Source organism: Nycticebus coucang, chromosome 4, assembly GCF_027406575.1.
Source record: "Nycticebus coucang isolate mNycCou1 chromosome 4, mNycCou1.pri, whole genome shotgun sequence".
Classification (NCBI taxonomy): Eukaryota; Metazoa; Chordata; class Mammalia; order Primates; family Lorisidae; genus Nycticebus; species Nycticebus coucang.
In genome coordinates, this window is record NC_069783.1 from 124,731,370 (window position 1) to 124,749,492 (window position 18,123).

The 18,123-nt window shown below is 50.1% G+C and overlaps 1 protein-coding gene across 2 annotated transcripts in view; it reads left to right on the top strand.

Moving 5' to 3' along the window:
• Positions 1-18,121, top strand: part of HNF1A (HNF1 homeobox A) — a 35,185-nt gene extending 17,064 nt beyond the window's left edge. The window contains exons 3-10 of one of the 2 annotated variants that reach the window (XM_053588247.1): positions 4,871-5,057; positions 5,519-5,760; positions 11,079-11,230; positions 11,357-11,558; positions 12,567-12,758; positions 13,913-14,034; positions 14,105-14,270; positions 15,562-18,121. In XM_053588247.1, the coding sequence (XP_053444222.1) occupies positions 4,871-5,057; positions 5,519-5,760; positions 11,079-11,230; positions 11,357-11,558; positions 12,567-12,758; positions 13,913-14,034; positions 14,105-14,270; positions 15,562-15,683 (1,385 nt within the window). In that variant the 3' untranslated portion in view covers positions 15,684-18,121. The remainder of the gene's footprint in view (positions 1-4,870; positions 5,058-5,518; positions 5,761-11,078; positions 11,231-11,356; positions 11,559-12,566; positions 12,759-13,912; positions 14,035-14,104; positions 14,271-15,561) is intronic. The other variant, XM_053588248.1, reaches the window with a different exon arrangement.
• The last annotated feature ends 2 nt before the right edge of the window (positions 18,122-18,123 follow it).

Here is an 18,123-nt window from a genome sequence, read left to right on the forward strand (position 1 = left end):
AGCCACAGCACTCTATCCAGGGCGATAGCTTCAGACTCTGTCTCAAAAAAAAAAAAAAAAGTACACAAATTCTAACCATACAGCTCAGTGAATTTTCACACAGTGAACGCACCAATGTAACTACCAACTAGATAGAATATGGGATATTACCAGCTCCTAGCAGCCCCGTCTCCTCAGTAAGAGTCATCTCTAATCTGACTTCTACTATTGTAGGCTAATTATGGCTGCTTTTGAAGTTTGTATAAATTAAATCATACACTGTATCATACCATACAGTGGCTTCTTTCTCTTCATATTGTGTTTGGGAAATCCATTCATGTGATTCCATGTCATTGTAGATTAGCTAGTCTCATGACTCTATGCAAATATTTCATGGTGTGAATATAATATATTTATTCTTTCTGTTTTGATGGACATTTGGATTTTTGCTTCCGATTTTTTTTTTTTTGTGGTTTTTGGCCGGGGCTGGGTTTGAACCCGCCATCTCCGGCATATGGGACCGGCGCCCTACTCACTGAGCCACAGGCACCGCCCTGCTTCCGATTTTTTGCTAATGTGAACTGTGCTGCTGGGAACATTTCAGTGCGTGTCTTTTGCTCACTGAGTATATACATTTCTATTGGGTGTGGAATTGCTAAGTCAAAGAGTGCACTCAAGTTCAGCTTTAGTAGATACAGCTAAATAGTTATCATTATGTACTCCAACTAGCAGTGTTTGAGTATTCCAGATGTTTCTGGAATCTTTGCAATACTTGGTAATGTCACTCTTTTTCATTTTGTACATGGGGTGTGTGTGGTGGTAATGCTTGTGGTTTTAACTTTCATTTTCTTGATAATTTCTATGTTGAATATCTTGTCATATGGTTATTGGACATTTAGAGATTCTCTTTAAGAAGTGCCTATTCAAGGATGTTACTCTCCGTTTTTTTCTTATGGATTTGTAAGAGTTAAAAAAAAATGCTCTGACCATATGTCCTTTTTCTGTTTTTTCTTTCTTTTTTTTTTTTTTTTGGGACAGAGTCTCAAGCTGTCACCCTGGGTAGAGTGCTGTAGCGTCACAGCTCACAGCAAGCTCAAACTCTTGGGCTTAAGCGATCCTCTTGCCTCAGCCTCCCAAGTAGCTGGGACTATAGGTGCCCACCACAATGCCCAGCTACTTTTTTGTTGTAGTTGCCATTGTTGTTTGGCAGGCCTGGGCTGGGCTCGAACCCACCAGCTCCAGTGTATGTGGCTGGTGCCCTAGCTGCTGAGCTACAGGTGCTGAGCCACATATGTCCTTTTTCTTTTTTTTTTTCGTAGAGACAGAGTCTTACTTTACTGCCTTCAGTAGAGTGCCATGATGTCACAGGACTCACAGCAACCTCTAGCTCTTGGGCTTCCGTGATTCTCCTGCCTCAGCCTCCCGAGCAGCTGGGATTACAGGCGCCTGCCACAATGCCCGGCTATTTTTTGGTTGCAGTTCAGCGGGGGCTGGGTTTGAACCCGCCACCCTCGGTATATGGGGCCGGCGCCCTACTCACTGAGCCACAGGCGCCACCCCATATGTCCTTTTTCTTTTTTTTTTTCTTTTTGTAGAGACAGAGTTTCACTTTATTGCCCTTGGTAGAGTGCTGTGGCGTCACACAGCTCACAGCAACCTCCAACTCCCAGGCTTAGGCGATTCTCCTGCCTCAGCCTCCCGAGTAGCTGGGACTACAGGCGCCCGCCACAATGCCCAGCTATTTTTTTGTTGCAGTTTGGCTGGGGCTGGGTTTGAACCCGCCACCCTCGGTATATGGGGCTGGCGCCCTGCTCACTGAGCCACAGGCGCCGCCCCATATTTCCTTTTTCAAACATATATATTGCAAATACATGCTATGGCTTGCCTTACATTTCTAAATGGTGTCTTTTTTTTTTTTTTGGCCGGGGCTGGGTTTGAACCTGCCACCTCTGGCATATGGGGGCAGTGCCCTACCCACTTGACCACAGGTGCCGCCCTTTTTTTTTTTTTTTTTGACATGGGGTTTCAGTGGGCTTAAGTGATCTTCCTAGTTTAGCCTCCCAAGGTGTGTGCCACCACAGAGGGATAATTTTTAAACATTTTTTTGTAGAGATGGTAGGTTTGTCTTGAACTCCTGGCCTCAAGTGATCATCCTGCCTTGAATTTTCAAAGTGCTAAGACTATAGGCATGAGCCACCGCGTCTGGCTTAAATAGTGTCTTTCAATATGCAGAAGTTCTTAATTTTTTTCTTTAGGGTTAGTGTTTTTTGTGTCTTGTTTAAGAAATCTTTGTCTAACCTGAGGTCATGAACATATTATCTTATATTTTATTCTAATAGTTTTATTTTATTTTCCATATTGAGAGCTACAATCCAGCTAGAACTGACTTTTATTCACAGCGTTAGATAGAAAGTCAAGATTCATTTTTTTCTTTATGAGTTGCTTCAGACTTTATCATTCCTCTTAGCTTATAGATGGAGCTACTGGTGCTCAGGATTCATTTTTTTTTCCGCCTATGTAATTGACTACCCAGCACCAATTACAATTCAAAGAAGACCCATGAACCAATTACAATGACCAGAGGGATGTGGTATTCTTGCTGGCCACGGTAAGGTCATGGTAAGGTCAACCTCAAGTAGATAGATAGGCTGAGGAGGAAAATCAGGGTGCTATTTACTGGAGGAGGAAAAAATGACCTTATGCAGGCAGGAGCAGGTGCCTGCAACACAGAATGAGTAGAATTGACTTAATGACTGGAACCTTATCGGAGAAGCAGGTGTCAAAAACATGTCCCAATTATGAAAGGCAACATGTGGCACAGTGGCTAAATGTAAGGTTCTGGAGCCAGACTACCTGGATGCAAGAACTAGCTCTGCCACTTGTCATCTGTGTGAGCCTCTGCCAGTTGTTTAGCTTTCTTGTGTCTCTGTTCCCCAATGTATATAGAGGGTACCAAAAAATGTATATACATTTTAAGAAAGGAAAAAATTGTATTCAATTTGTAATACTGAAGTCGTGTTTAACTTCTGCTTACATGAGGTAAACAATCTCACCCGTGTTCATCTTTTGTTATCAGTATATATTGAGTATTACAATTTTTTTTTTTTTTTTTGAGAAAGAGTCTTAGTCTGTTGCCCTGGGTAAAGTGTCATGGTGTCAGCCTAGCACACAGCAACCTCAAACTCTTGAGCTCAAGTGATCCTCTTGCCTCAGCCTCCCAAGTAGCTGGGACTACAGGTGCCCACCATCATGCCCAGATAATTTTTCTATTTTTAGTGCAGATGGGGTCTTGCTCTTGCTCAGGATGGTCTCAAACTCCTGAGCTCAAGGGATCCTCCTGCCTCTGTCACCCAGAATGCTAGGATTACGGGCGTGAGCCATGATGCCCAGCTCAAATATTACAATTTTAACACAGATTTTACCTTTCTTAAAATGTATATATATATATATATATATTTTTTTTTTTTTGGCACCCTCTGTGTAATGGGGGTAAAATAATATCTACCTTGAGGATTGTCCTGAAGATGAAATTTGTGGAAGTGTCTGGCGTATAGACAGCTAAAGCATTAGCTGTACTATTGCATGTGGCTTTCCTGCCAGATGCTCTCTGAACTCCCCCCCATTCCCCACATCAAATCCACAGTGATGGAAGGTTACCTGATTTGCATGTTTGGTAATTTAAAAAAAGTCATAATTTCAGAATACACTTAGATTTCTAGAACTATTAGGAAGATAGTACAGAGGTTTCTCATATAAACCCACACCCAATCCTCTCAATGATTAACATTAGCATGGTGTGTTCGTTACAATTAATAAACTAACATTGATACATTTTTATTAAGTAAAGTCCATACTTTATTCAGATTTTTCTCAGGTTTCCCTTAACTTCCTTTTCTTGTTCCAAGGTCCCATCTAGTATAGATACACTATATTTAGTCACTATGTTGCCTTAGGCTCCTTGGTTGTGACAGTTTTGCTAATACATCTAGATATGGGGGGGAGGTTATTATTATTATTTTTTTCTTGAGACAGGGTCTCATTCTGTGCCCTAGGTAGAGTGCAGTGGTGTCATTATAGCTCACTGCAACCTCAAACTCCTGGGCTCAAAGGATCCTCCTGCCTCAACCTCTCAAGTAGCTGGGACTACAGGTGTGCACCACCATACCCAGCTAATTTTTCTATATTTTGTGCCTGCTTCTTCTCCTTGGCATTCAGATGGTATGAGGACTGCCCTGCTGCTATACTCATACTCAGAATCTTCCCTCCCCTCTTATAAAGTACTGTCCTGGTTTTTGTCTGGTCCATTCCTTGAATGGCCTGCTCAGGAATGATCTGATAGACTGGCTTTGCAATAAACGGAACAAGCTCATGAGAACTGACTGGGTCTACTCCTTCCTGGCTAACACTTGCATTTTTCCAGCCTGATTTCCAAGTCTGGAAAGGTGGTTATGGTTCTGAATCTACTCTGGAGGTATGGTTCAAGTTTATGCTCTACTGCATGACTCTGAAAAAATATATAAACTCCCAGCATCTCAGTTTCCTCATCTGTAAAATGGGGATAGTAAATATGCCAAAACATGAACAAATGCTAATGCTTACCTGGAGTCTTGTATTGTGGATTGTGAGATTACATCTCGGCTCAATAGAAAAGCATGCAGGGGTTGATTAATGATGTCTGCCTTAGACACAGGTTAATAACATGGTGGCACATGTGCTGTGTTTTTTTTGGAAAAGGTAGGTGTGCTGTGTGTTTGTCATTGAGGAGCTTCTCTGGTTCAGTGCCCTGGGAATGAGAAAGAATCAGGGCATGTTCAGGTGAACTGATGTGGGAAGGTGCCAGTGATGTGGGAGAAGTGGCCAGTGCCACACTCATGGCTCTCTGTGCCTACAGAGTTCACCCATGCAGGGCAGGGTGGGCTGATTGAGGAGCCCACAGGTGATGAGCTGCCAACCAAGAAGGGGCGGAGGAACCGTTTCAAGTGGGGCCCGGCATCCCAGCAGATCCTGTTCCAGGCCTATGAGAGGCAGAAGAACCCTAGCAAGGAGGAGCGAGAGACATTGGTGGAGGAATGCAACAGGTAAGATGGGTGGCAGGTAGCAGTGCTGATACGGTCTGGGCTGGAGCAAGGGTGGGCAAGGGGCTCCTGAGGGAAGTCCCCCACCCCAGTCCTCGAGAGTTCCTGCTGTTGGCTTAGCCTGGCCCAGAGAGTTGAGAGTACTCAATTCTTGGTTAGTATCATGAGACTCACTCCATTCCTAGCAAATTCCATCCATCCAAGCAACTCCTTTGGTGGCTGCTCACCTTGTTTCATCCCCTCTACAATTCTGTAGCTGTTTTGCTCCCTTTATGAATGGAGACTTTGAGGTCAGAGAGGCTGAGTCACTTGCCCAAGGTCACAAAGCAGAACTGGCACTGGAACCCAGATCTGCCACCATCAAACACTCAGGTGGAGCCCAACTTCTTTGAACTCTCCCCCCATGCCCAGCAGAGGGTTCCTCTGACCCTAGCCTAGAGATTCACAGGTGGCCATTTCTGCAGGGCAGAGTGCATCCAGAGGGGAGTGTCACCATCGCAGGCACAGGGTCTGGGCTCCAACCTTGTCACGGAGGTGCGCGTCTATAACTGGTTTGCCAACCGGCGCAAAGAAGAAGCCTTTCGGCATAAGCTGGCCATGGACACGTACAGTGGGCCCCCATCAGGGCCAGGGCCGGGACCTGCACTGCCTGCCCACAGCTCCCCTGGTCTGCCGCCACCTGCCCTCTCCCCCAGTAAAGTCCATGGTGAGTGCTATGTGGGTAGAGGGGATATGTGGGCAAGGGAAGGGGGGGTCCTGCCCCAGTGGCAGCAGCCACCCAAACCTCCTAAACAGTGTTTATTTTTTTTTTTGAGACAGAGCCTCAAGCTGTCACCCTGGTTAGAGTGCCATGGCCTCACAGCTCACAGCAACCTCCAACTACAGGGCTTAAGCGATTCTCTTGCCTCAGCCTCCCAAGTAGCTGGGACTTGTAGCCCGCCACAACGCCTGGCTATTTTTTGGTTGTAGTTGTCATTGTTGTTTGGCAGCCCCAGGCTGGATTCTAACCCACCAGTTCTGGTGTATGTGGCTGGTGCCTTAGCCACTTGAGCTACAGGCGCCGAGACATAACAGTGGTTCTCAACCTTCCTAATGCCACAGCCCTTTAATACAGTTCCAGTGGGTCATGACCCATAGGTTGAGAACTGCTCTCAGTACATCAGTTTGGTTCCACTTTATCCACTCCAATCTACTCCTCACCACTACACTCCATCCACGTCACTCCTATAACTCTGATTAAATCTACTGACACTACTCATCCATTCCACTCCCATCCTCTCATCCTCTCCTTTCCATTGCACCCTTCAATCCACTCCATCCACTCAACTCGCTCCACCCACTCTACTCACCCCATCTGCTCCACTCACCCCATCTGCTGTACTCCATCCGCTCCACTCAGTCCATCCGCTCCACTCACCCCATCTGCTGTACTCCATCCGCTCCACTCAGTCCATCCGCTCCACTCACCCCATCTGCTGTACTCCATCCGCTCCACTCAGTCCATCTGCTCCACTCACCCCATCTGCTGTACTCCATCCGCTCCACTCAGTCCATCCGCTCCACTCAACCCATCTGCTGTACTCCATCCGCTCCACTCAGTCCATCCGCTCCACTCACCCCATCTGCTGTACTCCATCCGCTCCACTCAGTCCATCTGCTCCAATCACCCCATCTGTTGTACTCCATCCGCTCCATTCACCCCATCTGCTGTACTCCATCCGCTCCACTCAGTCCATCTGCTCCAACACCCCATCTGCTGTACTCCATCCGCTCCACTCAGTCCATCCGCTCCACTCACCCCATCTGCTGTACTCCATCCGCTCCACTCAGTCCATCCGCTCCACTCACCCCATCTGCTGTACTCCATCCGCTCCACTCAGTCCATCCGCTCCACTCACCCCATCTGCTGTACTCCATCCGCTCCACTCAGTCCATCCGCTCCACTCACCCCATCTGCTGTACTCCATCCGCTCCACTCAGTCCATCCGCTCCACTCACCCCATCTGCTGTACTCCATCCGCTCCACTCAGTCCATCTGCTCCACTCACCCCATCTGCTGTACTCCATCCGCTCCACTCAGTCCATCTGCTCCACTCACCCCATCTGCTGTACTCCATCTGCTCCACTCAGTCCATCCGCTCCACTCAACCCATCTGCTGTACTCCATCCGCTCCACTCAGTCCATTTGCTCCACTCACCCCATCTGCTGTACTCCATCCCTCCACGCACCCCATCTGCTGTACTCCATCCGCTCCACTCAGTCCATCTGCTCCACTCACCCCATCTGCTGTACTCCATCCGCTCCACGCACCCCATCTGCTGTACTCCATCCACTCCACTCAGTCCATCTGCTCCACTCACCCCATCTGTTGTACTCCATCCGCTCCACTCACCCCATCTGCTGTACTCCATCCGCTCCACTCAGTCCATCTGCTCCACTCACCCCATCTGTTGTACTCCATCCGCTCCACTCACCCCATCTGCTGTACTCCATCCGCTCCACTCAGTCCATCTGCTCCACTCACCCCATCTGCTGTACTCCATCCGCTCCACTCAGTCCATCTGCTCCACTCACCCCATCTGCTGTACTACATCTGCTCCACTCAGTCCATCTGCTCCACTCACCCCATCTGTTGTACTCCATCCGCTCCACTCACCCCATCTGCTGTACTCCATCCGCTCTACTCAGTCCATCTGCTCCACTCACCCCATGTGCTGTACTCCATCCGCTGCACTCAGTCCATCTGCTCCACTCAACCCATCTGCTGTACTCCATCCGTTCCACTCAGTCCATCTGCTCCACTCACCCCATCTGCTGTACTCCATCCGCTGCACTCAGTCCATCTGCTCCACTCAACCCATCTGCTGTACTCCATCCGCTCCACTCAGTCCATCTGCTCCACTCACCCCATCTGCTGTACTCCATCTGCTCCACTTAGTCCATCTGCTCCACTCAGTCCATCCGCTCCACTTACCCCATCTGCTGTACTCCATCCGCTTCACTAACTCCATGTGCTCCACTCAACCCATCTGCTGTACTCCATCCGCTCCACTCAGTCCATCTGCTCCACTCACTCCATCTGCTGTACTCCATCCGCTCCAATTACCCCATCTGCTGTACTCCATCCGCTCCACTTACCCCATCTGCTGTACTCCATCCGCTCCACTAAGTCCATCTGCTCCACTCAACCCATCTGCTGTACTCCATCCGCTCCAATTACCCCATCTGCTGTACTCCATCCGCTCCACTTACCCCATCTGCTGTACTCCATCCGCTCCACTCAGTCCATCTGCTCCACTCACCCCATCTGCTGTACTCCATCCGCTCCAATTACACCATCTGCTGTACTCCATCCGCTCCACTTACCCCATCTGCTGTACTCCATCTGCTCCACTTACCCCATCTGCTGTACTCCATCCACTCCACTCAGTCCATCTGCTCCACTCACCCCATCTGCTGTACTCCTTCTGCTCCACTCAGTCCTTCTCTCCACTCACCCCATCTGCTGTACTCCATCCGCTGCACTCAGTCCATCTGCTCCACTCAACCCATCTGCTGTACTCCATCCGTTCCACTCAGTCCATCTGCTCCACTCACCCCATCTGCTGTACTCCATCCGCTCCACTTAGTCCATCCGCTCCACTCAGTCCATCCGCTCCACTTACCCCATCTGCTGTACTCCATCCGCTCCACTAAGTCCATCTTCTCCACTCAACCCATCTGCTGTACTCCATCCGCTCCACTCAGTCCATCTGCTCCACTCACCCCATCTGCTGTACTCCATCCGCTCCACTCAGTCCATCTGCTCCACTCACCCCATCTGCTGTACTCCATGCGCTCCACTCAGTCCGTATGTTCCACTCACCCCATCTGCTGTACTCCATCCGCTCCACTCAGTCCATCTGCTCCACTCAACCCATCTGCTGTACTCCATCCACTTCACTCAGCCCATCTACTCCACTCACCCCATCTGCTGTACTCCATCCGCTCCACTCACTCCATCTGCTCCACTCACCCCATCTGCTGTACTCCATCCGCTCCACTCAGTCCATCTGCTCCACTCACCCCATCTGCTGTACTCCATCTGCTCCACTCAGTCCATCTGCTCCACTCACCCCATCTGCTGTACTCCATCCGCTCCAGTCAGCCCATTTGCTCCACTCACCCCATCTGCTGTACTCCATCCGTTGCACTCAGTCCGTCTGCTCCACTCACCCCATCTGCTGTACTTCATCCGCTCCACTGACCCCATCAGCTGTACTCCATCCGCTCCACTCACCCCATCTGCTGTACTCCATCCGCTCTACTCACCCCATCTGCTGTACTCCATTTGCTCCACTCACCCCATCTGCTCCACTCACCCCATCTGCTGTACTCCATCTGCTCCACAGAGTCCATCTGTTCACTCCATCTGCTCCATTCACTATATCTGCTCCTCTCCATCTACGTCATTCCCCTCTACTCTCTCCATCCACTTCATTCACTCCATTTGCTCCACTCTACTCTCTTCATCCACTCCACTCCCTTCATCCATGTCACTGTCCCCATTCGGTCCATTCTCCATTCCCTCTATCTATCGACTCCCTACATTCTACTCTCTTCCATTCCACTCACTTCATTCACTCCACTTCACATGACTCTACTTCACTCATGCTACTCCATCCACTCCACTCACTCCATCCACTCTACTCACTCCATCCACTCTACTCCAGTCACTCCACTTGGCTCCTGTCATTCCATGAGTCCATCTACTCCACTCCATATCATTGCATGACACTCTGTTCACACTACTCCATTCATTCTACTCCATTTACCCCATTCATTCTACTTCACTCTTCTCCATTCCATCCACTTCAAACTATTCCACACCATTCCACCAAGTTCACTCTACACTACTCCACTTCACTCCACTCATTTTGTTCAATTCCACTCCATTCCATCTGCTACACACCATAACTCCACTCAATTAAACTTAACTTGATTGAGGTTTCTTCAATTTATTCATTTCAGATCGTATCAATTCAATTCATTTCAATTCAATTCAGTTTAGTTCAACACATTGTAATCCAATTTAGTTCATTTAACTTTGGCATAGTAATCCAACTAATTCCCATTCAACACCTTCAGTTTAACTAAATATAATTCAATAAAATTTGGTTAATTTTATACAGGTCAGTTCGATTGAAAGCAATTCAATTTGGTTTAATTCAGTTCACCTCACTCTATATACACTTAACTCTATTCAAGCCAGTGTGGTGGCTCATGCATGTAATTCTAGCACTCTGGGATGCTGTGGCAGGACTGCTTGAGCTTAGGAGTTTGAGACCTGCCTGAGCAAAAGTGAGACCTCATCTTTGCAAAAGAAAAAAAAAGAGAATGTAAAAAATGAATCATCTGAAGAGGGACTTTGCCTAACAATTGCAATCAATGTAACCTGGCTTATTGTACCCTCAATGAATCCCCAACAATAAAAATAAATAAATAAATAAATCATCTGGCCATCACGATGTGTGCCTATAGTCCCAGCTACTTGGGAGGCTGACACAGGAAGATCACTTGCGCCCAAGAGTCAGAGGTTGCAATGAGCTATGGTGACATTCTACCAGGGTGACAGAGTGAGACTGTCTCAAGAAAAAAAAAAATAGCTCAATTAATTTCAAGTTCAATTCAACTAGATTCAGTTCTATTTAACTCAGTTCACTTGAACTTAATTTCATTAGCCTCAATTCAGCTCAGTTCAATTGGCTTTTATTGAGCACCTACTGTATGTCAGGCACAGCACTAGGCAGTGGGGAGGGGCACGGAGTTAATAAGATCCAGCCCTGGCCTTTGAGGAACTAACTGGCAGCTACCAGCCCAGGGCTTGGCACAAGCTGGGTGGCTCAGGCAGAGTTTCCTGAGTATAAAGAAAGGTGAGGCCACTGGCCTACGGAAACTGATCCAGTTTGGAGTGATGAGGGCTATGGAGGCAGGTGAAGACAGGGAAGTGGGGTGCTGAGACTGGACTCTGTTCCTCACTGCAGGTGTGCGCTATGGACAGCCTACAGCCAGTGAGGCGGCAGAAGTGCCCTCAAGCAGCGGCAGTCCCTTGGTGACAGTGTCTGCAGCCCTGCACCAAGTGTCTCCCCCGGGCCTGGAGCCCAGCCACAGTCTGCTGAGCACTGAAGCCAAGCTGGTGAGTGTCCCCTGCCTGTGGGGAAAATCCTTCCAACTCCACCTTTTCTTGACAGGGCGATTCTCAAGCAGTCCTCAAGGAGGCACTGTAGGACTCACCCTGACTCAGCCTGGCTTTCCCTGGCAGGTCTCAGCAACTGGGGGCCCCCTTCCCCCTGTGAGCACCCTGACAGCACTGCACAGCTTGGAGCAGGCATCCCCAGGCCTCAACCAGCAGCCCCAGAACCTCATCATGGCCTCACTCCCTGGGGTCATGACCATTGGGCCTGGTGAGCCTGCTTCCCTGGGTCCCACGTTCACCAACACAGGCGCCTCCACTCTGGTCATTGGTAAGGTGATGGGGATGGGTGGGGCACCCACCTAGGGGCTCATGGGACTACTGCAGAACCAGGAGCTGGAAGAGCCATTGGGACTCATTCATTCATTCACACAACACCTATTTATTGAGTGCTTACACTGGGCCAGGCCCTGTACTACCTCAGTGATGTGTGAGTGAACCAGACAGACCAAAATATCAGACCCACATGGGGAGGCAGGCAATAAACATAATACACAAATCACATAGCATCTCAGAAGGTGAAAAATATGGGCACAGTAGAGCAGGGTAAGGGATTGAAATTTTCAAGGTTTTGGGTTTTATTTAAAAGTTTTTTTTTTTTTTTTTTTGAGACAGTCTCACTATGTCACCCTTGGTAGAGTGCTATGGTGTCACAGCTCACAGCAACCTCAAACTCTTGGGCTTAAGTGATTCTCTTGCCTCAGCCTCCCAAGTAGCTGGGAGTACAGGCACCCACCACAACACCTGGCTATTTTTTGTTGTTGTGTCATTGTTGTTTAGCAGGCCTGGGCCGGGTTCTAACCCACCAGCCCTGGTGCATGTGGCTGGCACCCTAACCACCAAGCTGCGGGTGCTGAGCCTTATAAGTTGTTTTATAAGCCTGGGAAGCCTTTATTCTCAGGGATGAGTATGCAGAAGCTCAGTATATAAGATAGATCAGGAGCTGCTAGGAGAGGGGAGCAGAAAGCTAAGCCCAGGCAGGGCCTTTGCACTGCTTTGGAATTCTAGGGCTCCAAGGAACGCAGTTTGACAACCCTTGAAATATTCCCTGCTGACCTCTTCCACCAGACCGGATAAGGAACCAAAGGCTCAGACAGGAGGAGTGACTTGCCAGGGCCACTTAAGTTAGTGGCAGGTCCCAATGCAGGGTTGTTTCCTGATGGCCCTGTGCCCTCTTCCAACCTGTGGGCACTGGAGGGAAGGGTGGGATCCCAGTGGGGTCTGAGGAGGTGGTGCAGGTGGCAGGCGGCCAGGCTGACTCCTGCCTTTCCTGCTCCAGGCCTGGCTTCCACTCAGGCCCAGAGTGTGCCTGTCATCAACAGCATGGGTAGCAGCCTGACCACCCTGCAGCCTGTCCAGTTCTCCCAGCAGCTGCACCCTTCCTACCAGCAGCCGCTCATGCCGCCCATGCAGAGCCACGTGGCCCAGAGCCCCTTTATGGCCACTATGGCCCAGCTGCAGAGCCCCCACGGTGAGCACCCTGTGCCCCATGCTGGGGGAGGTGGTGGTGGAAGTTGGCTGTGGAAGGGCGCAGGGGAAGGGGGCAGTTGGCAGGTGTTGTGGTCTGAGTGTGTGTCTGGGACAAGCCTAAGTGCTTCCGTGATGGAGAATGTCTGTGGGCCACAGTCTGCTTCCATGTGAATGGGTGCAGCTGTGTGGACGCAGTATCTTGGGTGTTCATAGGTTGTGTGTATGCTCGTGTGTGTGCCTGTGTGTGGGAGTAGAGGTCACTGTCCTCTCTCTGAAACTCTCAGGGCCATACATATTTCAGAATTCACTGTTCTTCAGATTTTAGAAAGGTAATTTGGTAGATGTAACAGCGCGTAACACTCCCATCAAGGTTTGGGGCAGCACCCTCTGGTCAAAGCATTACTATTTCTGCAGCAAAATAGTAATGGGATTCCACCAGGTAAGGTAAAGACTCACATAATCTCATTCAGGTTCTGGTTGGGTTTTGCCATCAAATGAGCTCTACGGCCAGCCTTACAAAAATCTTTTGGTCTTGGATCTTTATGGAATTTGGGATTGGGATAAGGGATTGTGGACCTGTACATACCCGTGTATATGTGGTTGAAGGTGTTATGTATTTGTGTGTGTGCTCTGTTCTTATCTGAGTCACTGTGGACGTAAGTAGTTAATGTATGTTTTGCTAGTGCCTCTTGGGGCGGGGGTGTGGTGGGTGGTAAGTGAAACATTGTGTTACATTTTGGAGAGGTTTCTGCCCTCTGCTCCCTCACCCCCTGACAGGGCCCACCTGCCTTTCTGCACAGATCTGTGCTTAGTACAACAGCACTGCCTGGTTAGAGTAGCACCTATGCTGAGTAGAGAGCTGCACTGTGCCTGTGCTTTCTATTCTTTTCCTATCTGTTGTCTCCAGGTGACAAGAGAGTTGCAGGCCTCCCCCAGGGCACTCCCTATCAATCCCAGCTGAATAGGTGGGAGAGTGTTTACCACACTATTTGGAGCCCCCAAGTTTTAGAAATCAGCCCTGGATCTCCAACGACTACTTGTGGGGCTATTTGACAGGCTCCACCCCTCCCTTCTCCCGGGTTCCCCAGCTCTGAGGCCTCCTGGGAGGGGCCTGGGCCAGCACATCTGCCATATGTCTCCTCCCTGCCCTACCAGCCCTCTACAGCCACAAGCCAGAAGTGGCCCAGTACACTCACACGGGCCTGCTTCCGCAGACCATGCTCATCACAGACACCACCAACCTGAGTGCCCTGGCCAGCCTCACGCCCACCAAGCAGGTAAGGCCCAGGCCTGTGCAACCCCCCTTCAATCCTGCCCCAGAGCTCCCTCCCAGCTCTGGGGTCTCAGGAGACTGCTCTGCTCCCTCAGGTGTTCACTTCAGACCCCGAGGCCTCCAGTGAGTCTGGGATGCATACACCAGCCTCTCAGGCCACCACTCTCCATGTCCCCAGCCAGGACCCTGCTGGCATCCAGCATCTGCAGCCCACCCACCGGCTCAGTGCCAGCCCCACGGGTGAGCAGCCCTGGCCTTTTCCTTGCTGTCCTTGCCTCCCAGCCATGGTCTGTGTGCCTGGGAAGTGAGCCACACGGCATGGGCCACTGCAGGGAAACGGGGCCTACCTTACAGGATCATCTCATTGACTTAATGGAGGAATAAGATTAAATAATGGGAAGAGGCAGCAGAGGTGATAAAGAGGGAGTTTGTAGGCTGGAAGTGACTCATGGGTGTGTTTGGTGGGGCTCAGCTCAGAGTCTAACATTCTTTGAGTTAGTTACCAACATTTCAAAATCAGAAGTTTTCACACAGAAATCTGGATTTCTGACTTCTTTTGGAAAATTGGAAGGATGCATAATCCAACATAACAGCCCACTACATTTTCCCTTGGTGCAACTCACATTTGTTCAACCCCTGTAGGCTCCTGAGTTTGCAGTCTACACTGTCACGGTCAGGAGAGGGCCCTTATGAGTCAGGCTACTGGGCTTGGAGGCCTGGGGCGCCATAGCTAACTCTGAGGCATTAGGCAAGTTGCTCACTGTCTGTGTTCCTCATGTGGCTGAAGTGACAACTACTGAGGACAATCCATGTCCCAGCTTCACACTTCACCCTGTGTACATTATCATCCTATTTTACAGATGAGGATGTTGACAATCAAGGAGGTGAGGGACTGGCCTGGTCTGGAACTTGGGGTTGACCTAAGCCTGTTCTCTTAACCTCCTCCCCCCCATATCTAGGTTCTCCCCAAACACAGAACCAACAGGATTTGTACAGACTGAGGTTTACCTTAAGGAAACTGGCCTGTGAAGGAGGGGGCTAACAAGTCTGAAATGGGTAGCGCAGGCTGGAAACTCAGGCAAAAGTTGAGTCTGCAGCCTTGAGGCCGAATTCCTGGGAGATGTCTGTTGTTACTCTTAAGGTCTTTTATGGATCTATTGGAGGTCTGCCCCCATTACTCAGGGTCAGCTGCTTTACTCAGAGCCAACTGAGTCCTGACCATGTCTGCACTATACTTTCACGGCAGCACCTAGATTAGTATTTAGTTCAGCCTAGTCACGCTGACCTATAAAACCACCTACTGCAACATCTCACCAGGGCTTCTCCCATGTTCTCATAAAATGTCCTGAGGCTGCCACTCTGGGTGGCTCCCCTTAAGAATTGAGGGTAGAGTTTGACTTTGGGGTTCCTGTTATCTGGGGTGATTCAGGAGGTATGGCCTTCTCTCCCATGTCCTAAGTACTTCTAGGGACAGGGAGCGGTTGGGTCAGGGGACCTGGTGGTTGGCCAGCAGCCTTGTTTGCCTCTGCAGTGTCCTCCAGCAGCCTGGTGCTGTACCAGAGCTCTGACTCCAGCAATGGCCACCTGCTGCCTTCCAACCATGGTGTCATCGAGACCTTCATCTCCACCCAGATGGCCTCTTCCTCCCAGTAACTATGGCAACCACCTTCCAACACCTGGGCCCTGCCGCCAGTGCTGCCTGCTTGGGGAGTGATCCCTAGAGACACTGGAGCCTGCCAAATTCCTGCTGCTCCTCCCTGGAAAGCTGTGCCTCATTCCCATCCTGCTCTGAACAGCAGGAAGGGAGGGCTGCTTCAGAGGCATAAGAAGGGGCGTGGAGTGGTGGCAAGCAGAGCCTGTTCCTGGCAGGATGTGGGAAGGAGGGACTGACCCTGTTGTTTGGGACAACACTTTGCCACTTGGAGCAGAAGGGCAGCCTTTGACTCTGGCGTTCCCAGCCTGGGCCTGTGGAGAGCCCCGGGATCCCTGAGGCAGCCACAATTCTCAGGACATAGGCCCAGGTGGTTGTGACTTGCTGAGCTCCAAGAGGCCTGTCACTTCATGTTCTGTCACCTGTGTACCCACCAGGCCACTCCACCCTGCCCCAATCCCTTCCACCTAGTGACCTGCATACCCATTTGCACTGACCCTGCTACCCACTCACAAAGGCTTTCCCTGAGTGGCTACTCTGTGCCAGAGTCAGGGCTCTGATGCCCGAGCCCTGGGGAGGCACACAGGGCTCTCCCAGGCCCCCTGGTACTGAGAGATTCCCCTACTCCCTGGCCCAAGACCTGATTTTCCTGGACACTGGTTCCCAGGAGCATCAGCCTTCTAATGCCAGCCTGGCCTGCTCTGAAAAGGCTACCTCAGGGCTGGGAAGTTGTCCTCACTCCAGTGGGGACCTCGAGACTTGTACTGAGTCCAGGTCCTGGGGTGGCAGATCCTCTGGTCTGTGAGCCCCTACAAGCTTTTGCCTAGTTTTGGCTAGGAGGGGCATAGAGGGAGAAGAGAGAGGTGAGCCCAGCGCAGAGTTACCAATGTGATAGGACTGACGCTCAGAACTCTGGGAGCCTGGCTGGCTGAGGGCTGGAGTCCAGGCTGTTGCAGTCACCCTGAGGAGTCTGAGAGCCTGAGCACCAGTGGGGACAGAACAGCTGTGTGAACCCATGACCTCGTATCCCCAGGTTTGCTGCAGGGAACCTGGCCTTCAGGGGACTACCTGCACCCTGGCACAGCAGAAAGGGCCTGGGGAGAACCAGTGACCCCTACAGCTTGCAGCCAGCTAAGGGAGAACCTGTACATTTATTTAACTTTCAGTAAAGTCAAAGAGAAATGTATTGGAAACTTCTTGATAGTCCACAGATCACCCGGACGGGGTTTGGGCAGGCTCAGGGAGGTTGAGGCAGGTTGAGGCAGGCTGAGGCAAGCCTGGGGCCTGAGGAGGGAGCTAGGCTCTAGCCCACTCACCCTCATACCCTACATCTCTGCTTTTCTTCTTTTTTGAGACAAGAGTCTCATCTGTTGCCCTTGGTAGAGTGCTGTGGCATCATTGTAGCTCCCAGCAACCTCAAACTCTTGGGCTCAAGCGATCCTCATGCCTCAGCTTCCCAAGCAGATGGGACTAGAGGTGCCATCACAATGCCTGGCTAATTTTTCTATTTTGCTCAGGCTGGTCTTGAACTCCTGAGCTTAAGCAATCTGCCCGCCTTGGCCTCCCAGTGCGGTCTCTACTTTTCTTGCTCTGGTACTCTGACAATGAAGGATGAAGCCAGAATTTCACCTGAACCGTCAGCTTCTATTCCTTCCTGCAGGATACCCATGTTCATGGGACCTAGTCCACAGTGCTGTGTCACATTTCCTGAAGTCTTGAATCGGGGTGAAGGAACATATCCCTGGGGCAGAGGAAGATATTTACAATGTTCACTAAGGTTTGGCACTGACAGGGAGGCAGCACTCAAATCACTCTACGTTTTGTTTTGGGTCCCTTGACTATTTTCAACAATCTGGTTGGCTCAGAGATATCATCATGCCCGATAAAATTCACAAAGGTAGAGAAAGAAAAATCTGGAAAACCAAGGGGCAAATCTCTCCTTTTTCAGGCAATTCTATCAAGTCTATCAAGCCTTCTATCAAGGCTAAGAGGAGGAAACAAAAGTTTCTCTGAGCTGTGGTGTCTTGGGGACCCCTTCTCTTATTTTCTGCAGAAGGTTTCTCAAACCAGGCTGAGGTGGCAAGCAGAAGAGAAAGGTATCCCTTCACCAGTCCACCTCAGACAGTTCTGGGGAGATAGGAAAGTACCACTTGGGTACTAGTCTTGAATAACTGGAAGGATCCTTCTTCCCGAGGCTATGGAATGTTCTGGTACAATAGAACAGGTCTGCCTCAGTCCTTGTGGGAGCACAGAGAGACAGGCCTTGCTTAGGCTTCTCATCCTATAGCCATATCTTTGCCCTGACTCTTGGGCAAGCCCCCATCACAACTGGGGTCTTGTGGGCAGTCTGGACTTGCCGGCCAAGTCCTTGAACTTGGAGCAGAAGGTGGGATTTGAAATTGTCTTATCCACAGTGGGTACCTTGTCCTAGCTGGGCCCACA